Source organism: Acipenser ruthenus, chromosome 16, assembly GCF_902713425.1.
Source record: "Acipenser ruthenus chromosome 16, fAciRut3.2 maternal haplotype, whole genome shotgun sequence".
NCBI lineage: Eukaryota > Metazoa > Chordata > Actinopteri > Acipenseriformes > Acipenseridae > Acipenser > Acipenser ruthenus.
This window is the reverse complement of record NC_081204.1, coordinates 13,841,827-13,857,398: the sequence shown is the minus strand read 5'-3', so window position 1 is coordinate 13,857,398 and position 15,572 is coordinate 13,841,827. Positions and strand designations below refer to the sequence as shown.

The following is a 15,572-nucleotide window of genomic DNA, read 5'->3' as shown; positions in this document are numbered from 1 at the left end:
TACACCACCAACCTGTTCCCCTGCAACACTCACACCAATGTATGTAAACTACCGCATTTTCTATGTGGCATTTCTTAATCCTAGTATCTGAATAATCAAAATATCTTTCACAGAAGTAAAGGAGGGCATATGATAATAGTGGATGTGCTAGTAATAAGTAAGTCTACAGTAATTAGGATTTAATAGCAGACAGTTCCCTCTGGATACCAGTGTTGAAGCATAATTAGGTCTCTCTCCAGAGAGTCTCCATTTTTGTTTTAAGATGATTGAAATAATAAGATTGCAGTATTGGATACATAAGCACCTACAAACCAAGTGCCTACCCTGCCCCTGCGACTGAAAATGATTTGCAATTGGGAGAGGCAGCATTTATATACTGCAGAATACATGTCAGGTTACCATTTGCAAAAGAAAAGAATGAATCGATCATTACTTACAGATGGTGTGATTTCAATGCAAGGCGGTTACTATGGAGATTTGAGAGGGGGCTAATTTTTTTAATACATTTTCGGCACTGTTGTTTAAAATGTATAATGATTGTTGTTCAACATCAAGGCCTGTGCTCATTAAATTTAAAGTATGTATATTGCTTGCTCTATAGCTGTGACCCAAAATGTCAGAAGTTTCCAAGTGTTTGCAGTATACTATTGTTGTGGTAAACCAATGTACATAGTCACAGCTATTTCTGTCTGCAGTGTAAAAGACCATAGCCTTTCTCAAGACAGCAGAACCTCTGGGGAGGTTCAGCAACCTCAGCACTGATTGGATAAGACAGCCAGAGCATGTTGTGCTTCATCGGTTTTGCACCATACCCAATACTGTGCACTTCGGCTCACTGCTTTAACTGTTTTATGCTCTTCCTGTTGCAATGACTGTATTAAGGTAAACAGAACATAGAGTCAGGTTATTCATTATTATTATTATTATTATTATTATTATTATTATTATTATTATTATTATTATTATTATTATTATTATTATAATTCGTACCATTCTTTTTTGCAAAAATATTTTACTGTTTTTGAAACAAAATTAGCAACAAACTCATTTTACGGTTGATATTTATTACTGTAACTAACAGTTTTATTTACTTGCCCGCTGTGGAGGTTATTTTTGAAAACTATAGATTTCTGAGTAAATGTGCTTACCTTTAAGTGTAACCATTAGCCTGTTCCCCTGCCTTTAGTACAGGTAAGAAATACCACATAGAAGGAGAGGAGAATGTGCCCAGAAATAACATTATAAAATCATTCAAACAGAACAGAAACACTTAAAACAATCATAAGAGAAACCAAAGATGAGATGCTTGATATGTAAAGGCATGCGAGTCCATAATATAATATAGTAATATATTTATTTTTCTATAGCGCCTTTCATAGTGGACCGCCATCACAAAGTGCTTTACAGAGGTAGGCTGTGAACTGTGCATTATATGCAGAGTCACTTACAGTAGGACATTGAATTAACATCTCATGCGCAGGAGGAAGCACAGGGAGGTTAAGTGACTTGCTCAGGGTCACACAGTGAGTCAGTCAGTGGCAGAGTTGGGATTTGAACCGGTGACCTGATTACAAGCCCTGGACTTTAACCACTGGACCACACTGCCTCCCCATATTAGTTAAGAAAACTGTGCTATTACCCATACCAAGATCCTATTTAAGTGTATAACAGTGAAGACCTGGCTCAGCTTACTATGTTACACCTGGGGCTTCGTAATTATGTCTTAATAAGCACAGCTGTGACTAATCAAGACCATAGCAAAACCTGAAATGTCTTCTCCTGGTGTGTAGTGAGAGTTTCACAGAGAATGGTCATTGTCCAAAAATAAATAACCATTTTGCTGCCACATTTTTTTGTAACCTCCAGCTATATCTGGGAAACTGTTAACAATACATACTTCAAAACTCCATGTTTACAAGAGAGGCAATTCCTCATCATGCCTCCAGGGTTGCTCGGTCACAAAAACACACAATTTCTAAACTAAATTGAAAACTGCAGCCGTGCAATTTATGTAATATATAATAAGCTATTTCAAATGCATTTTGTGTTCCTTTTTTTTTTTTTTTTTTTTTTTTTTAATAATTCTCATAATACTTGAGGTAAACAATACTGGTTGGTTTCACAGGCCCTGATTAGCACTCATTTTGGACTACCTTACTTAAGGTTACATTAGATAGTCCAAGATTAATGCTAATCGGGATTTGTGAAACCAGCTGTAAAATAGCAGAATGAAGGACCAGCTTTCTTGTGCATCCTTAACAAAAACAGTATCTGTGCAGAACTGTAACAAAACATATGTATCCAGCTGCATTACGACTGACTGCTTAATTTTCACAGCTAATTGAATACTGTAATTCCATGCATTCACGGTGTAGGTCCCACATGTATGATCCCTTGTAGCAAACCTGTATTTTCATTTTAAAACATGATCTGTGGTACATTCTTTCCTGTCAGTACCCGCCCCCACCCCCATGCTTTGACCCCAAACACACTGCTGAGGCTGAATGCCCTAGGAAGTACAAGTGTAGCAGATTACCTGAAAGTAAGGCTTGCTTTAAGTACCAGATGTCATTTTTTAATAATACAATTATTTGTTTGCTATTACATGTGCATCATTCAGAACTGCACATTTGAGATCTACAGAGCGAATGGAAGCTAAAACCCCTTTAAGAAGTACGAGTACTTGTGTGACTGGACACTGCAGTTTGCACATTAACTACTGCTAAACTGCATGATGCGTAACATGTTCTTTTCACACTTTTTGATCACACTTACAGAATAACATCAAGTACATTTCAGTTATTCACACCCCACACAGTAATATGACACACTCACACCAGATACTGCAGCAGTGCAGTGCCACATGGCGTTTTATTGCACTGTAACACTTGACAGTGCATACAGTATGTACAATTATTCAGCAATCATACATCATACAGACTTCGGTCATCACATCCTGGTGAATGTTTAAAGCTCAGAAGTTTAAAACATTCTCATGCAAGGAATTGGAGGTCCTGGACAGGCAGTTAACCCTATTTTTGCTCTTTTTAATAAACAAATAATAATAAGGTCCATCTACCCTGCCACAGGAACCCATAACCTCTGCAACACTGCCCCCAGTGGATTTAAGAAATCCATCATTATAAACGACCACATAGAAATACTGCGCTATTTCTTACATTCACTGGTGTTGCGGAAGAACGCCAGGCTAATGGTTACAGTCTGATATACCAGCTGAATGTAGAGAGAAAACATGTGTGGAAGCCCTCTTAAGTGTTTTGGGTTTCTGTAGGATAAGAAAAAATACAGCCTCCAGCTGGTGTTTCTAGATCCGCCACTCTTTAGGTCATTAAAATAGGTGATGGTTGGCAGGCATGGGCTTAATCCCCAGCCTGCCAAAATCCATGTGAGAATGTGGCTGGTGTCAAACAAGGTAATTGGTGTTGATTGAGAAGAGCCACACAGAATAAAAAGGGAGCTTGAGGCTGCATTAGAGAGGACCACCAGGGAGCTGGTAACAGAGGAAGTGTTGTGAGTAAAACCAGTGAAGGCTTTGCCCAGCCTGGTGAAATTAAAGAGTGGTTTTGTTGGGAGAACAGCTTAGCCGTCCCAACCCTTTAGTTAGGGAAACCAAAAGTTTAGTTAGTACTCCGAGGGGAGTTAGGTTTTTGTTTGTTTTTGTGTTTAATAAAAACTACAGTTTTGTGTCTGGGTCAGTACTTTAAAAGAACGCAAACTAACCTGAGCTGGGAGGCTTGGTTACATAACATTATTTAGCCTATCAGTTATTGAGACAGGGTATCAGATTGTGGGGATATATGGGGGTGTCTGTCTCTCTGTACAGCTGTTACATTTTTGTGTGTATTTGGATTACAGTTTATCAGATTGATTAAACACTTCGTTGCTATCTTGGGTTTTGTACACACTGTTGTATATTATGGTCAGCAACATTTTCATCATGCTTATTTTGGAGTTTACGTACGTGGCGGGGGATGTGTGTGGCTGACATGCTTTCTTTTATCTGGATGCTTTCAATGTAACCACAGCATTAGATCAGGAGGTGGTTGTGTCTTCCATGTGTCCCTGAGCAGCTGCTGGACAGTACGCATGCATCACCTCTTCTACACGCAGCTGTGCATTTTTTTAGCATCGCCATGGGATGCATTTTAGGGGTTCAGGCAGTGTAGATTACGTCTGCTTTGAAACCCACAAGACTGATGTGAGCCAGATGCTCCCTGACTGCACAACCTACTTCTTGCTGAAAAAAATAAATCACTAAGGTTGCATTTACACTGGTCCCAGTCCTATCTGAGTTAATCATTTGGAAATATTGGATAATTGCGTTTACTCACAACCCGGGGATACCTCGAACTGTCATACGGACAAATAAAAGAGAAATGATTCTTTTATCTTGAATTTTTATGGTATTATATATTCTCTAAACCACTGTGCATAAATATTTGATTTTTGTTTAGCAGCTCAAAGTGAACATTAATAATAATGACAATACTCATACTTTGAAGTTTTGTTTTATTTAAATAGGCCTGTCTGCATTAACAGCAATAGCGGCTGGTTGAATACATTTTTGGTGTTTTGAAATGGATACATTTCTTACTTGCAAAAGAAAAAAGTGAAGCCACAAAAGTGCAAAGTGACAGAGTTACACAGAATCCCTTTGGATCATTTTTATGTTGGCTTTAATAAAGTGTATCAATGTTAGTTATAGTTTTGTCTTGAGGCTTATGTTTTTGATATTGTAAACGTTTTAAATGGCACACAGTTATGCCGAGATAAAAAGTAAATGGTAATGTGATAAACATTTACGGTGCAGACGATTGTATTTGTTATTTCTTTGCCGAATAGAAAGCGAATACGAGTGTTTCCAAAGAGATTCATAAATACTATCTTTTAATTCTGTGCATCCAAAGACATGTCATTAAAAGTTTTAAGAATTAAGCCTACTGATTTGTATTCTGTTCCAAACCAGCAGTTTGTCAGTCCCAAAGTGTTGTGACAAATTATATATTAAGTGGGGGGTGGGGTGGGGTGGGGTGGGGTGGGGTGGGGTGGGGGTGTGAATCAGATTATTCTGCCACCTTTGCAACTGTGATACCATTCAGTCGAGTGAAAATTGTGATGGGGGACTTGAGCTGAAAACTCCAGACAGAAGGGGTACAGTTTTAAAAAAATAAAAATATTGAAAACCCCTGCCCTAGTGGATGTAAGGAATACCACATTTGTTCAATATAGTGTTTTCTTACTAACGTGTCTTGTATAACTAGATGTATATGCTAGTGGGGGGGAGGGGGGAGGGGGGACGACCATGACATGAAAACATGGTTTCAGTTGGGTGGCAGCATACACAGCCCTTAAAGTGTTACAGAACCCCCTTGCAATATTTACGGCAAACACATGACTTTACCTTTGCCGAACCCAGTGTTGTCCATATCACAGCATTTTTTATTTTTTTCAACATTTTTCCAATAGTTGGGGTATTTAATTCACATGTAAATAAACTACGGATTTTTTTTTTTTTTTACTCTGAAACATTCACCAGGAGAAATAGTTTTTTTTTTCTTCTAAACATTGCAGTGTTTCCATCCTATGCTTCCTCCTGACAAATCAATCTCTAGTTTTGCCCTCTAATGGTAGCCGTCCTTACAAAATTGATGTTTGTATTTTCTCTGGTTGTCACACTGGACTTAATTTTTGATGGTCTGTTAATAGCAGACAGTTTGAGGTTTGATACACTGCTTTTCTTTCAGCAAAGCCACAAGTTATGTAGGCTGTAACTGAAGTGACAGTGAAATATAAATAGCCAGTCCACCTACTTGTGGTTAGTGGGTGATAGTAGAGAAAGATCAGTAAAACTTCTGGAATGTCTGTGGTTGTGAAAATAAGCACAGTACTTTGTCGCACAATTAGTATTTTTGCTTGGATCGATTTTTTCAAAAACACCTTACTAGAGCTACAAAAACCCCAAGCCTGATTGTTGTAAGAATGTTTTATTCAATTGTGTGCTGATGACAAAGCACACCTCAGTCCTGGCCTTTAGTCCTTGGCCTTGAGAATTGAGTGGTGGTTTTGTCATGTGGACTTCTTATTTTGTTACATGTTCCTGTAATGCATGCTATAGAATTGAGGTCTGCATATTTGATACTCCAGAATTTGCAGCAAACCAAAACCAATCAAAGTAGCTTTTGCGCTAGGGGCTACAAAGAGCTTGTAAAATGAGATTCCATTCAACAGCTCCAGCATAAACAAACTGTGGGGTCAGGAATTCTGAACAGGAGACGCAGCATTCCAGGAAGAGCTCCCCTCTCCAAGCCAGCAGAAGTGTGTCAGCAGCAGAGAGTGAGAGGAGAGAACTGCTCCACAGCCACCCCCCCCTACAGACAGCTACCAGGAAACACTGTGCTGCTGATCTTCTGGAATGCTATTAGGGGATATCCTGCATTCTTTTTGTAAGGATGCTGCTGTGTCTGGATTCAGTCCGCAAAGCCAGTTAAAGCAGTGGTGACCAAATTGTTTCAAATTTAATTTCTCACCTTTCATTAAAGAGTAGGGACCATATTTTAAAAGTGTTTTCTCCATTCTTTAATGAACTGCTATTTATTTTTTTAAATGTAAATTTTTTGTTGATTTTTCCAGAATTTTTTTATAACAGTAATCACACACAAAATCCAGATCAACATAGGAAAAGAAATAAAACACACACTACAAGGACACAAACAATTACAGAAACTAATAAATACATAATGAATAATAGTAAAACAAAACACATAATAAAAGAGGAAGTACAATAAGCAGTTATATAGGAGCATAGAAAACTCTGCAACCAGAGAGCCTGGTCCATGACAAAGCCCTGATCCCTAGTACCATACGAAGAAGGGCCCTTTAGTATACTTAATGTGTTTTGGATGCCCAATGTAAGAAGGGGCCCCAAACATATTCAAATGTGGGTATTTTATTTAACAAAGAGTACGTTATTTTTTCAAAACTGGAAAGTTGGCACATATCTAGAGCCCAATCCTGAAGTGTAGGTGCAGAATCACTCTTCCATCGTCTCAGCAGTATACGTTTAGCTGTGGTAATTGCCAAAGTGATCCATCTTATTTGAAAATGTGTTAGCTGTTTACCCCAAGATGATAATCTTTGGAGAAAGAGGAAGCTGCTTTTCTAGAACTTCAAACATGATCTGCGAAATAAGTTGCCACCAATTAGTTAATACAGGACATGTCCATATGGATCCTCTCTAAGTTTTTGGGCAAGGGGTTCTAATGCCAAGGTAAACAATAATGGAGATAAGGGACACCCCTGCCTCTTTGCTCTGTGCAGCTCAAAGGGTTTAGATAAGAGACCATTTGTGAGGACAGAGGCAAAAGGAGAGCTATATAATGTAGTGAGACATTTAATGAAGCCTTCACCAAAGCCAAAACGAGTTAAGACAACCTCTAAATATCTCCATTCAAAACAATCGAATGCTTTCTCCGCATCAAGTGACAAAGCAATTACTGGAGAAGGTGAATCATGCACCACCCACTGCAGATTGATTAAACGCCTAAGATTATCTGTGCTAAAACGATGAGGGATGAAACCAGTTTGATTTGAATGGATAACTCCTATTTTTTTTTTTTTGAAAGGAGAAAAAAATCATGTTGTAACAAAATAAAAAATAAAAAATGACGAGGACTTGAATTATTTAAATTTGTCTAAATTTGTAAAATGAACAGGTGTTTTACCACTTTCAAAAGTTAAAGACTGGAGTAAACACTTAGAAAATATAAGTGCTTAAGAACTTGTAACTGTTCCTTTTTCAGATGTTTGCAATCATTCTGAGTAGTTCTTATTACAATGACTCAAACACAGTTTTCTTCTTTAGTGTGTGAAAGGTTAGTTAGCCAAGATGTCTTTAAATATGTAAGCCCCAGCACTAGCTGCTGCTCAGCAGTGTACAGTATTGATAGCAAGACAAAAGGAAACCTAATCCAAAGTTGTGCTGGCTCTTACTTTCTATTTCCACAATATGTTTGTTTCTGTCAAAGCATTGTTGCAGGGGGGAGCATTAACTGGATTAATATTTTTTCCATCTCACATTCTCACAGCTGATTCTAGTACTGTGTTAATGACCTGCTGTCAGAGGCATTAAACACTCTGCATTGTTTATTGTTTTGAAGGTTGCCGCTGCTCCCTGGTGGATGCCAGTGAAAGAAGCCAACTGGAGACAACCTGAAGGTCCTGATTCGAGCCTTGCAGATAGGTAGGCAACACCACTCCTTCTTAATCATATCCTGATGTAACTATCACTACTTAATCATATCCTGATGTAACTTTCACTATTATCTGCTGTATTATTGAATTGTGGTTTGTCACACTTGAGAATTATTGTATTTCTTGTTCTTATTGTATGACTTATATTGTAACACTTGAATGTATTTGTATTTGCTTGCGATTGTAAGTCGCCCTGGATAAGGGCGTCTGCTAAGAAATAAATAATAATAATAATAATAATACATATGTTTGATCTGTTTTAGAGATGCGTGTAACGCTGGTCCTAACCCTCACCCTCACCCTTACCCATTTGCACTATTGAGACCTTGGTAATAAATGGAAGTGCACTCTATGTATGATTTAAGTACTGATTTAGCTGCAATGTTTTAACAGTGCTCTCTCACGCAGTCTTTTTATGTAAGGCCTGTGACACTGGCTGAAGAGACTTAAGAGCTTTTTTTTTTTTTAAACCTATCATCATAGCCTCTATTTAAGTGCTGGGATTAGCCTGGTTGACTGTCTCTGTACCTTCTCTAGTTCAATAATGTATTTTGTTGTAGTGAGCTTATTGCACTTGAGAAGCCACTGGGGTCTGTCACCAGCTTTCTGTCTTCAATACCGTCCTAATACAGACATATTTCATGGTAGACTGATCTGATGTAGGCTGAAGCACTGGAAATAGATTTAAAAACAAGGGCAGGGTCTGCGACTAATACTAACTGTCACACTTCTTCTCAATCTGTGTTTTACTCTTCTGTTTCAGGCTTGAGCACCCTGTTTTGCACGTGTCCTGGAACGATGCGGTGGCGTACTGCGCCTGGGCGAAAAAGCGTCTGCCTACAGAGGCTGAGTGGGAGTACGCCTGTCGGGGAGGACTGGAGAACAGGTAGGGGAATGGAGCTCAGACAGGAACACAGCTTACAGGTCCAGGTCATGCTAAAGAAGCAGCTGCAAATGTTGTTAACATTGCTTTGTTACTTTTCCCTATTTTATGGTGTTATAATTCTGTGTGGTTATGGGCCGCCCGGGGGAGGGAGGGATAGGTCGGCCAGGGTGTCCTTGGCTCACCACGCACCAGCAACCCCTGTGGTCTGGCCGGGCACCTACGGGCTTGCCTGTAAGCTGCCCAGGGCTGCGTTGTTCTCCAACGCTGTAGCTCTGGGTGGCTGCATGGTGAGTCTGCAGTGTGTAAAGAAGCAAGCAGCTGACGGCACACGATTTGGAGGATAGCGTGTGTTCGTCTTCACCCCTCCCGAGTCAGCGCAGGGGTGGTAGCGGTTGGCTGAGCCTGTAAATAATTGGACATTGCTAAATTGGGGAGAAAACATTAAAAAATAATTGGTGACCACTAAATTAAAAAAATAAATCAATTATTTGAGACACGGCCGATGGCAGCTAAGACCACAGGGGGAATCGAACATAGCCAATGGAGGCTGCCAAGGGGTTAATTTGAAGCTACTTCAGATGTGGTTTTAAAGGAGTTTGGGCAGTTTTAAAATCCATTTTCTTACCACGTATTAGTATTTTGAGCTACTGTGCAGCACACTGTGTGATCTGGTACAGGGAGGCAGCAGCAGCTTTCACAGTACGGTCTTTGAAATCTGCAAATTGAAGCATAAAATACAAACAAAGAACCAGAAGATCTTTCACAAAGGAAAATGAGGACCAATGATAATATGGCTTGTGCTGATAAGATACTTGCTTTTAAAACCTTGCTTTGCACTCCTTTAAAGTCTAATGAATCAAAATGCCACAACCAATCTCCTTGACATCACTTTACCAGCAAAGTGAGATTGTTCTTTACCCCAGTGTAGTGCCACATGCCTGTATGAAAATGCATGTTTGCTATAACATGTATTTCTCTTAAAACTGCACATTTTAGATCTGTGTAGCTAATGGAAGTGCAAAATGGATAAGATTTATGGAATTATTTTGTTAGCTACAATTACATGCATTGTCCCCAGATGGAGGTTAAAGATACTATAGATCTTTATACTATTTGTTCACTGATTTTTTTAAAGAAGACTTTCTAATCAGACATTGCAGTTCCCTGTATTTTATACAGATTCACAATGGCATCTCACAAGAATAAAACTTTCCAACTACATCAAAACAGCCAGAAAAAGGCAGTGTTTTTTTTTTCTTTTTTAGAGACCTTGCTTTGGCATTTAGTACCATTTCTGTCTTAATATCAGTGCTAATTCCCTTCTTCAGCAAGTGATCTAACCCACAAAGATTAGTCAGTGTTTTTAAATTTGTGCTATTCGCATGTTGTCTTAATAGTGCTTTGTGAACTCATTTGGGACGTTCCTGTGCTAATTATATACTGTGCAATATATACTGTGTTAGCCCCTTCTCAATAGGGCATTATTAAAACCAGAAGTCAGCTTTTAAAAAATGAGATGTTTACTAGGGACGTGCAGAGTACTTGTATTGTCTTTAAAAAGTATTTATCAGCATGTATCCAATAAATCCATTTATAACGTGTTAATTTCAAAACAAGCTGTCCTCCCTCCTGTTTCTAATTGAGTACCCATCAATGGCAATTAGCTTCCACACTGAGTGTTTTAAAAGCCGATGGAAGATTCTTTTCCTCTCCTGGGGCGCTGTCATTTATACTGCTGTACTGAATTGTTATCTGTTCAGTTGAAAGGACGAGGGCCTGCCTTATGGTCTGTCACTCCCCGATACAAGTTTCGTCTTTGCTGTTCTTTTAAATTTGCATAGGCACTGCAGGAGATGTAAAAATAGCTTTGCGAAGCAGTCGAATACAGAAAATGTCTCGCTGGTAACACTGTTGCAAGACAGCCATGAATTAAAATGAATGCCAAATGCATATTTAATATTGTCTGGAGGGGGGGACCTGTTTTCAACTGCAAGCACGTTATTATATTCTACCTGTAGGGTGCTTGTTATATGTTTCTTTAAAAACTGCACAATTGAGACATGTTTACCTAATGGAAGAGTAAAGCATTGATGTAATTTGTTAGCTACACTCACTTAACTCCTTCAGAAAAACCTAAAATTAGACCTAAATCACTGGGTGAATAGCAATCCGAGAGCTTGACGATGGTTCTTGATACAGACTTTTCATTCTTTCTTTCACAGACTGTTCCCATGGGGCAACAAACTCCTCCCTAAAGACCAGCATTATGCCAATATCTGGCAAGGAGACTTCCCAGCACACAACACTGGGGAGGATGGGTACACTGAAACCTCACCAGTAAGTGATACCGCATTTAAAGGGATTGTAACTAACAAATCCATAAACCATATCTGCTTTGCACTCCCATTAGCTACATAGGTATAACAAGGAGGTATTCAATAATTTGAATAATTAGCTACAGCATTTCAGCGTACGCCTTCTTCAGATAGCATGGTAGAAATAACTAGGTAGACTGTAAGGTAGACGTATTGATGAATGTTCTAAGAACATTGTGACATAGACAGTTCTGAAATGGATTTCCAATTCTAAAAGGAGTCATTGTCTTCCAGGTTCAGTCCATGGAGGAAATAAAGCCTCAAGTCTGTGAATCCAGAAGTTTTCCTGTTTATCTAACATGTTAGGATTGTACACTTTTTGTATTGGGAGAATCTTCATGTCAGCAAGGCTGTGGTTTTGAGAGATGAAGTGCTTTGCAGCAGGTTGATTCATCTTTTTGGTAGTTATGGCAGACTTATGGTTTCTGAAACGAGAATGCAGGGCATTGGTGGTTTTACACACGTACTGTTTCTTGCTATCTGAAGAAGGCGCAAGCCGTAAGTTTTGGCTAATTATTGAAATAGTGAGTTTTCAGTTTTTATATATATATAAAAACTGAAAATTGGCAACAAAAAGGGCAAAGCCAACTATTGACCACAGAAAAAAACACAGTTTAACTTAATAACAATTTATTGATTCAGAAAATGTTGTTTAGAGTTTTAGGATTGAGACACTAATTAAAATAAATAAATAAATAAATATATTGCAGTGATGTCAAGAAGGAAAACACAAGGCAAGTTCTCAAGGGCTAAATTAATTTTTATTTCTGTAACAAGTCACATTCCAGTCGTGTCCACAGCTGCTGCTGCTTTTCAATTTGACCTGGTATCCAGCTCCCACTCTGACACCATTGTAGAGATCTTGGTTACGCAGGCAGGCGCATCACACAGGGCGAGGCAATCCACACACAGGCGGAGGGCGGGTGCTAAAGTAACATAACAATTCAGATAAAAAAGCAAACGTGTGCTGCATTGTTTTGTTAAAATAAAAAATTACTGCCTCGGTTGTACAACACGTGCCTCTAAAAACACCTTCTCTCATGTAAACCGCCTGTTGAAAGTGGAAGGCTTCAATTGAGCAGATAGATGCTCCAGTGCACATACTGAAATAAAATGTTTTTTAAAGTTATAGCAAACATGTATTTTCATTTTGTTAATTAATCCCTCTGAATGTTGGAATTGACAAGCATCACAATAGAAGCAGAAGTTCAGTAATTATATTATATCTAGTCAGTGATATAAATACATTGCTGTGACAGAGTCACCTTCTGGTATATTTAAAACATCAGGGTATTAGGCAGGCTCTACCGGAGGGTACAAAGCTGTATGTCTTGTCAGGTTTTGTAGAGCTGAGGCAGAGAAAGTCGCTGTGACATGCAGTCACTACAATCATTAGCAGCAGTCACTTTGTAACCCCAGGGAACTGATTACTGAAGAAGGCAGGAAAAGGGCATGGGATAAAGTATCAGTTTAAAGTGTTTATTATCCCCAATAGGGGATGCATGTCCTGCTGACATACATATGCCTGTACAGTATTTTCTTTCTACCCAATTTGAAATGCCTAATTCAAATGTCACCTCAACACTGCAGCCCCACTTACTAATCAGGAGGGCTGAAGAGTAATGGATAACACCTTTTCAAGGCAATTTCATCCTCCGAAACGAAGCAATATATCAAGCTACTGAACCTTTGAGGCCCCAGCTGTCTTTCCCTTTGGGTCTCTGTCCAAACCATGTACCGCTGTCCCCAAACGTCACTGCGTCACGCCTTTGTGTGTAGGTGTATGCAAAACGTCACTATGAGGTGACTTAAATGTGGTTATGTGTTGAGGCAAAGCAGTATCTTGTTCACTACGGGGACCTATAATGAATCTTTGCGCCAATATATGCATCGCACTGTGTATGATTAATAATGGAGATCCCAATGACCAATAAAATAAATACCGGGAGGATGCGTTTGTGATTCAAACACAGATACGCTCCAATGACAACATAAGATTAAGGAAAAAGAGTCTTCATAGGACTAGAGGTATAGTCTGCACTTAAAAAGAAAAAAAAAAGAAATCATGTATTTGGCATTGTCTGGTGAACATAATGTTTTATAATACTTTGGTGTTCGTGCACTTTATTTTAAAACTGCATAGAATCTTTTAAAACTATTAATCAATGTTCTAAATTGTAATGTAGATTTTACTTGCGTATTGTGTCCATCTCTCAAACAGCTGAATTCTATTATCAATATAAAATATTGACATTGCTAGTTTGCTATTAGTATACACTTTAAACACACAGAAACGTGACTGTTTTTTGTAGTTTTGCTGGTAGTAAAATTCTGCTCTGCTGCTGCATTGAAATTGAAGCGTGTCATTAGTTGACTACCAGTTTCTGAGGCTGACACTTTTCTAACCGACTATTTGGTGTTTCAGGACTGAATTTGTACAAAATGAAAGCATAACCCCTTACTCAGACTGCTGTGTGTTCCCCCTACTGAACCACACAAAGTGTTTGTTTTTCTTCAGTGTTAAGGATGAAAGTGTTTCAACAGTGTAGAAAAAAAAGAAACAAGTCTGTTACCGAGGAAGGAAATGTCGTAACCACATAAAACCTACATGCCTGAAAGGTCACGGTTTGAGAAAGGGTTACTGTGTGGCTGAATGTGTTTAGAAGTAACCTGATGTGACATGTCTACACTGCACTGTGAGAACAGTGCTGTAAAAGTAGATCGCATCTTGTTCCATTATGAAATTGTAGTTGCCACCTTTCCTTCTTCAGTCAACTATCCAATCTCCAACTGGACATTAAACAAAGGTCCAAGATTGCCTACTGTATATCTGGCGATAATTATGGGTTATACAAGTATCTACATGGCCCTTGTCTGAGGTTTGACAACCGACAAACGCTGCACTCCTAACTAACAGTTTCAATTCAAATCGGATTGAGAACTGATTCAATAAAATACTCCTGTAACGCCCCCCCCCTCAGCCCAAGCCACAATACTACATTACCAATCTAATAACTATAATACTCCAGTCAACTGGACATTTTACACTTCACATTATGAAAAATGTATCAATGAATTTGATTTGACTGTCTGCAGATAACAATCTTGTTTCTTCCCTCCAGGTGACTGCCTTCCCTCCCAATGGATACGGTCTGTATAACATGGTGGGTAACGCCTGGGAATGGACAGCAGACTGGTGGAGTGTACATCACAGCACTGACGAGACTCGCAACCCGGTACGGACCACTTCCTTTTCACTGAGGTAGCAATGATTGGATTCTCAGAGCAATTCCCTCACCTTTACAATTTACAATTAGATTTTGTCTTAACAGCCCAGATGTATAGAAGGGGTATCCCACTTCCTCAAGAAACATTTTGGACAATAACTAACCTGACGTAAATGATTAAAATTACATTTCAAATCAATAAAAGAAAACAACAGTGCTGGTTAAATTTAAATGATATCATTTGTAACTTGAATTAAGAACCAATCATGAATGGAGTGTACATAGACTCATATGCTGATAATGACAGTGATCTTGCATGTACGTTTTATTTTCCGGTTTGTACAATGACTGTCGTGGGTCTGTGGGTTTTAATGTCAATCTGTGGGTGAAATGCGTTGCTCGGCTTGCCTCAGTCATTTCCTGCCTTGTTTTGGCAATATTGCTGAATGAAATCATCAGTGTCTTGTATTGTTTAGCTGTTTCAGTTGTGTTTGTATAAGAATGCATCTAATAGTATAGACATGGTAGTGACTTCAGACAAGTGAGACTACAGTTCAGAAGAAAAATACATGAAGAAGCAAAACTGATTGAAAATGAAAGTGGATTTTCGTGGATCTCAACAGACTGTTGGAAAATGGATGTGCTCTAAGGAACACACTCTATATCACTTTTATGTTTTTTAATATTTTAAAAAGTTTAATTACCACCATGGCCAAAACAGACAGAGTACTGTTTTCAACAAATGTACTGACAAAAATATTGTGATTTCTGTCTATTTAGTATCAGTGAGTAGGTTGACCTAAGGTTGGTGTA

At 38.7% G+C, this 15,572-nt stretch overlaps 1 protein-coding gene across 2 annotated transcripts in view; it reads left to right on the top strand.

The window, feature by feature from the left end:
* The window catches only part of LOC117411741 (formylglycine-generating enzyme), a 39,372-nt gene that overhangs the window by 5,826 nt on the left and 17,974 nt on the right, over window positions 1-15,572 (top strand). The window contains exons 4-7 of one of the 2 annotated variants that reach the window (XM_058988872.1): window positions 8,178-8,260; window positions 9,035-9,157; window positions 11,380-11,494; window positions 14,655-14,768. In XM_058988872.1, coding sequence (XP_058844855.1) covers window positions 8,178-8,260; window positions 9,035-9,157; window positions 11,380-11,494; window positions 14,655-14,768 — 435 coding nt within the window. Of the gene's footprint in view, window positions 1-8,177; window positions 8,261-9,034; window positions 9,158-11,379; window positions 11,495-14,654; window positions 14,795-15,572 lie in introns of both variants that reach the window. The other variant, XM_058988873.1, reaches the window with a different exon arrangement.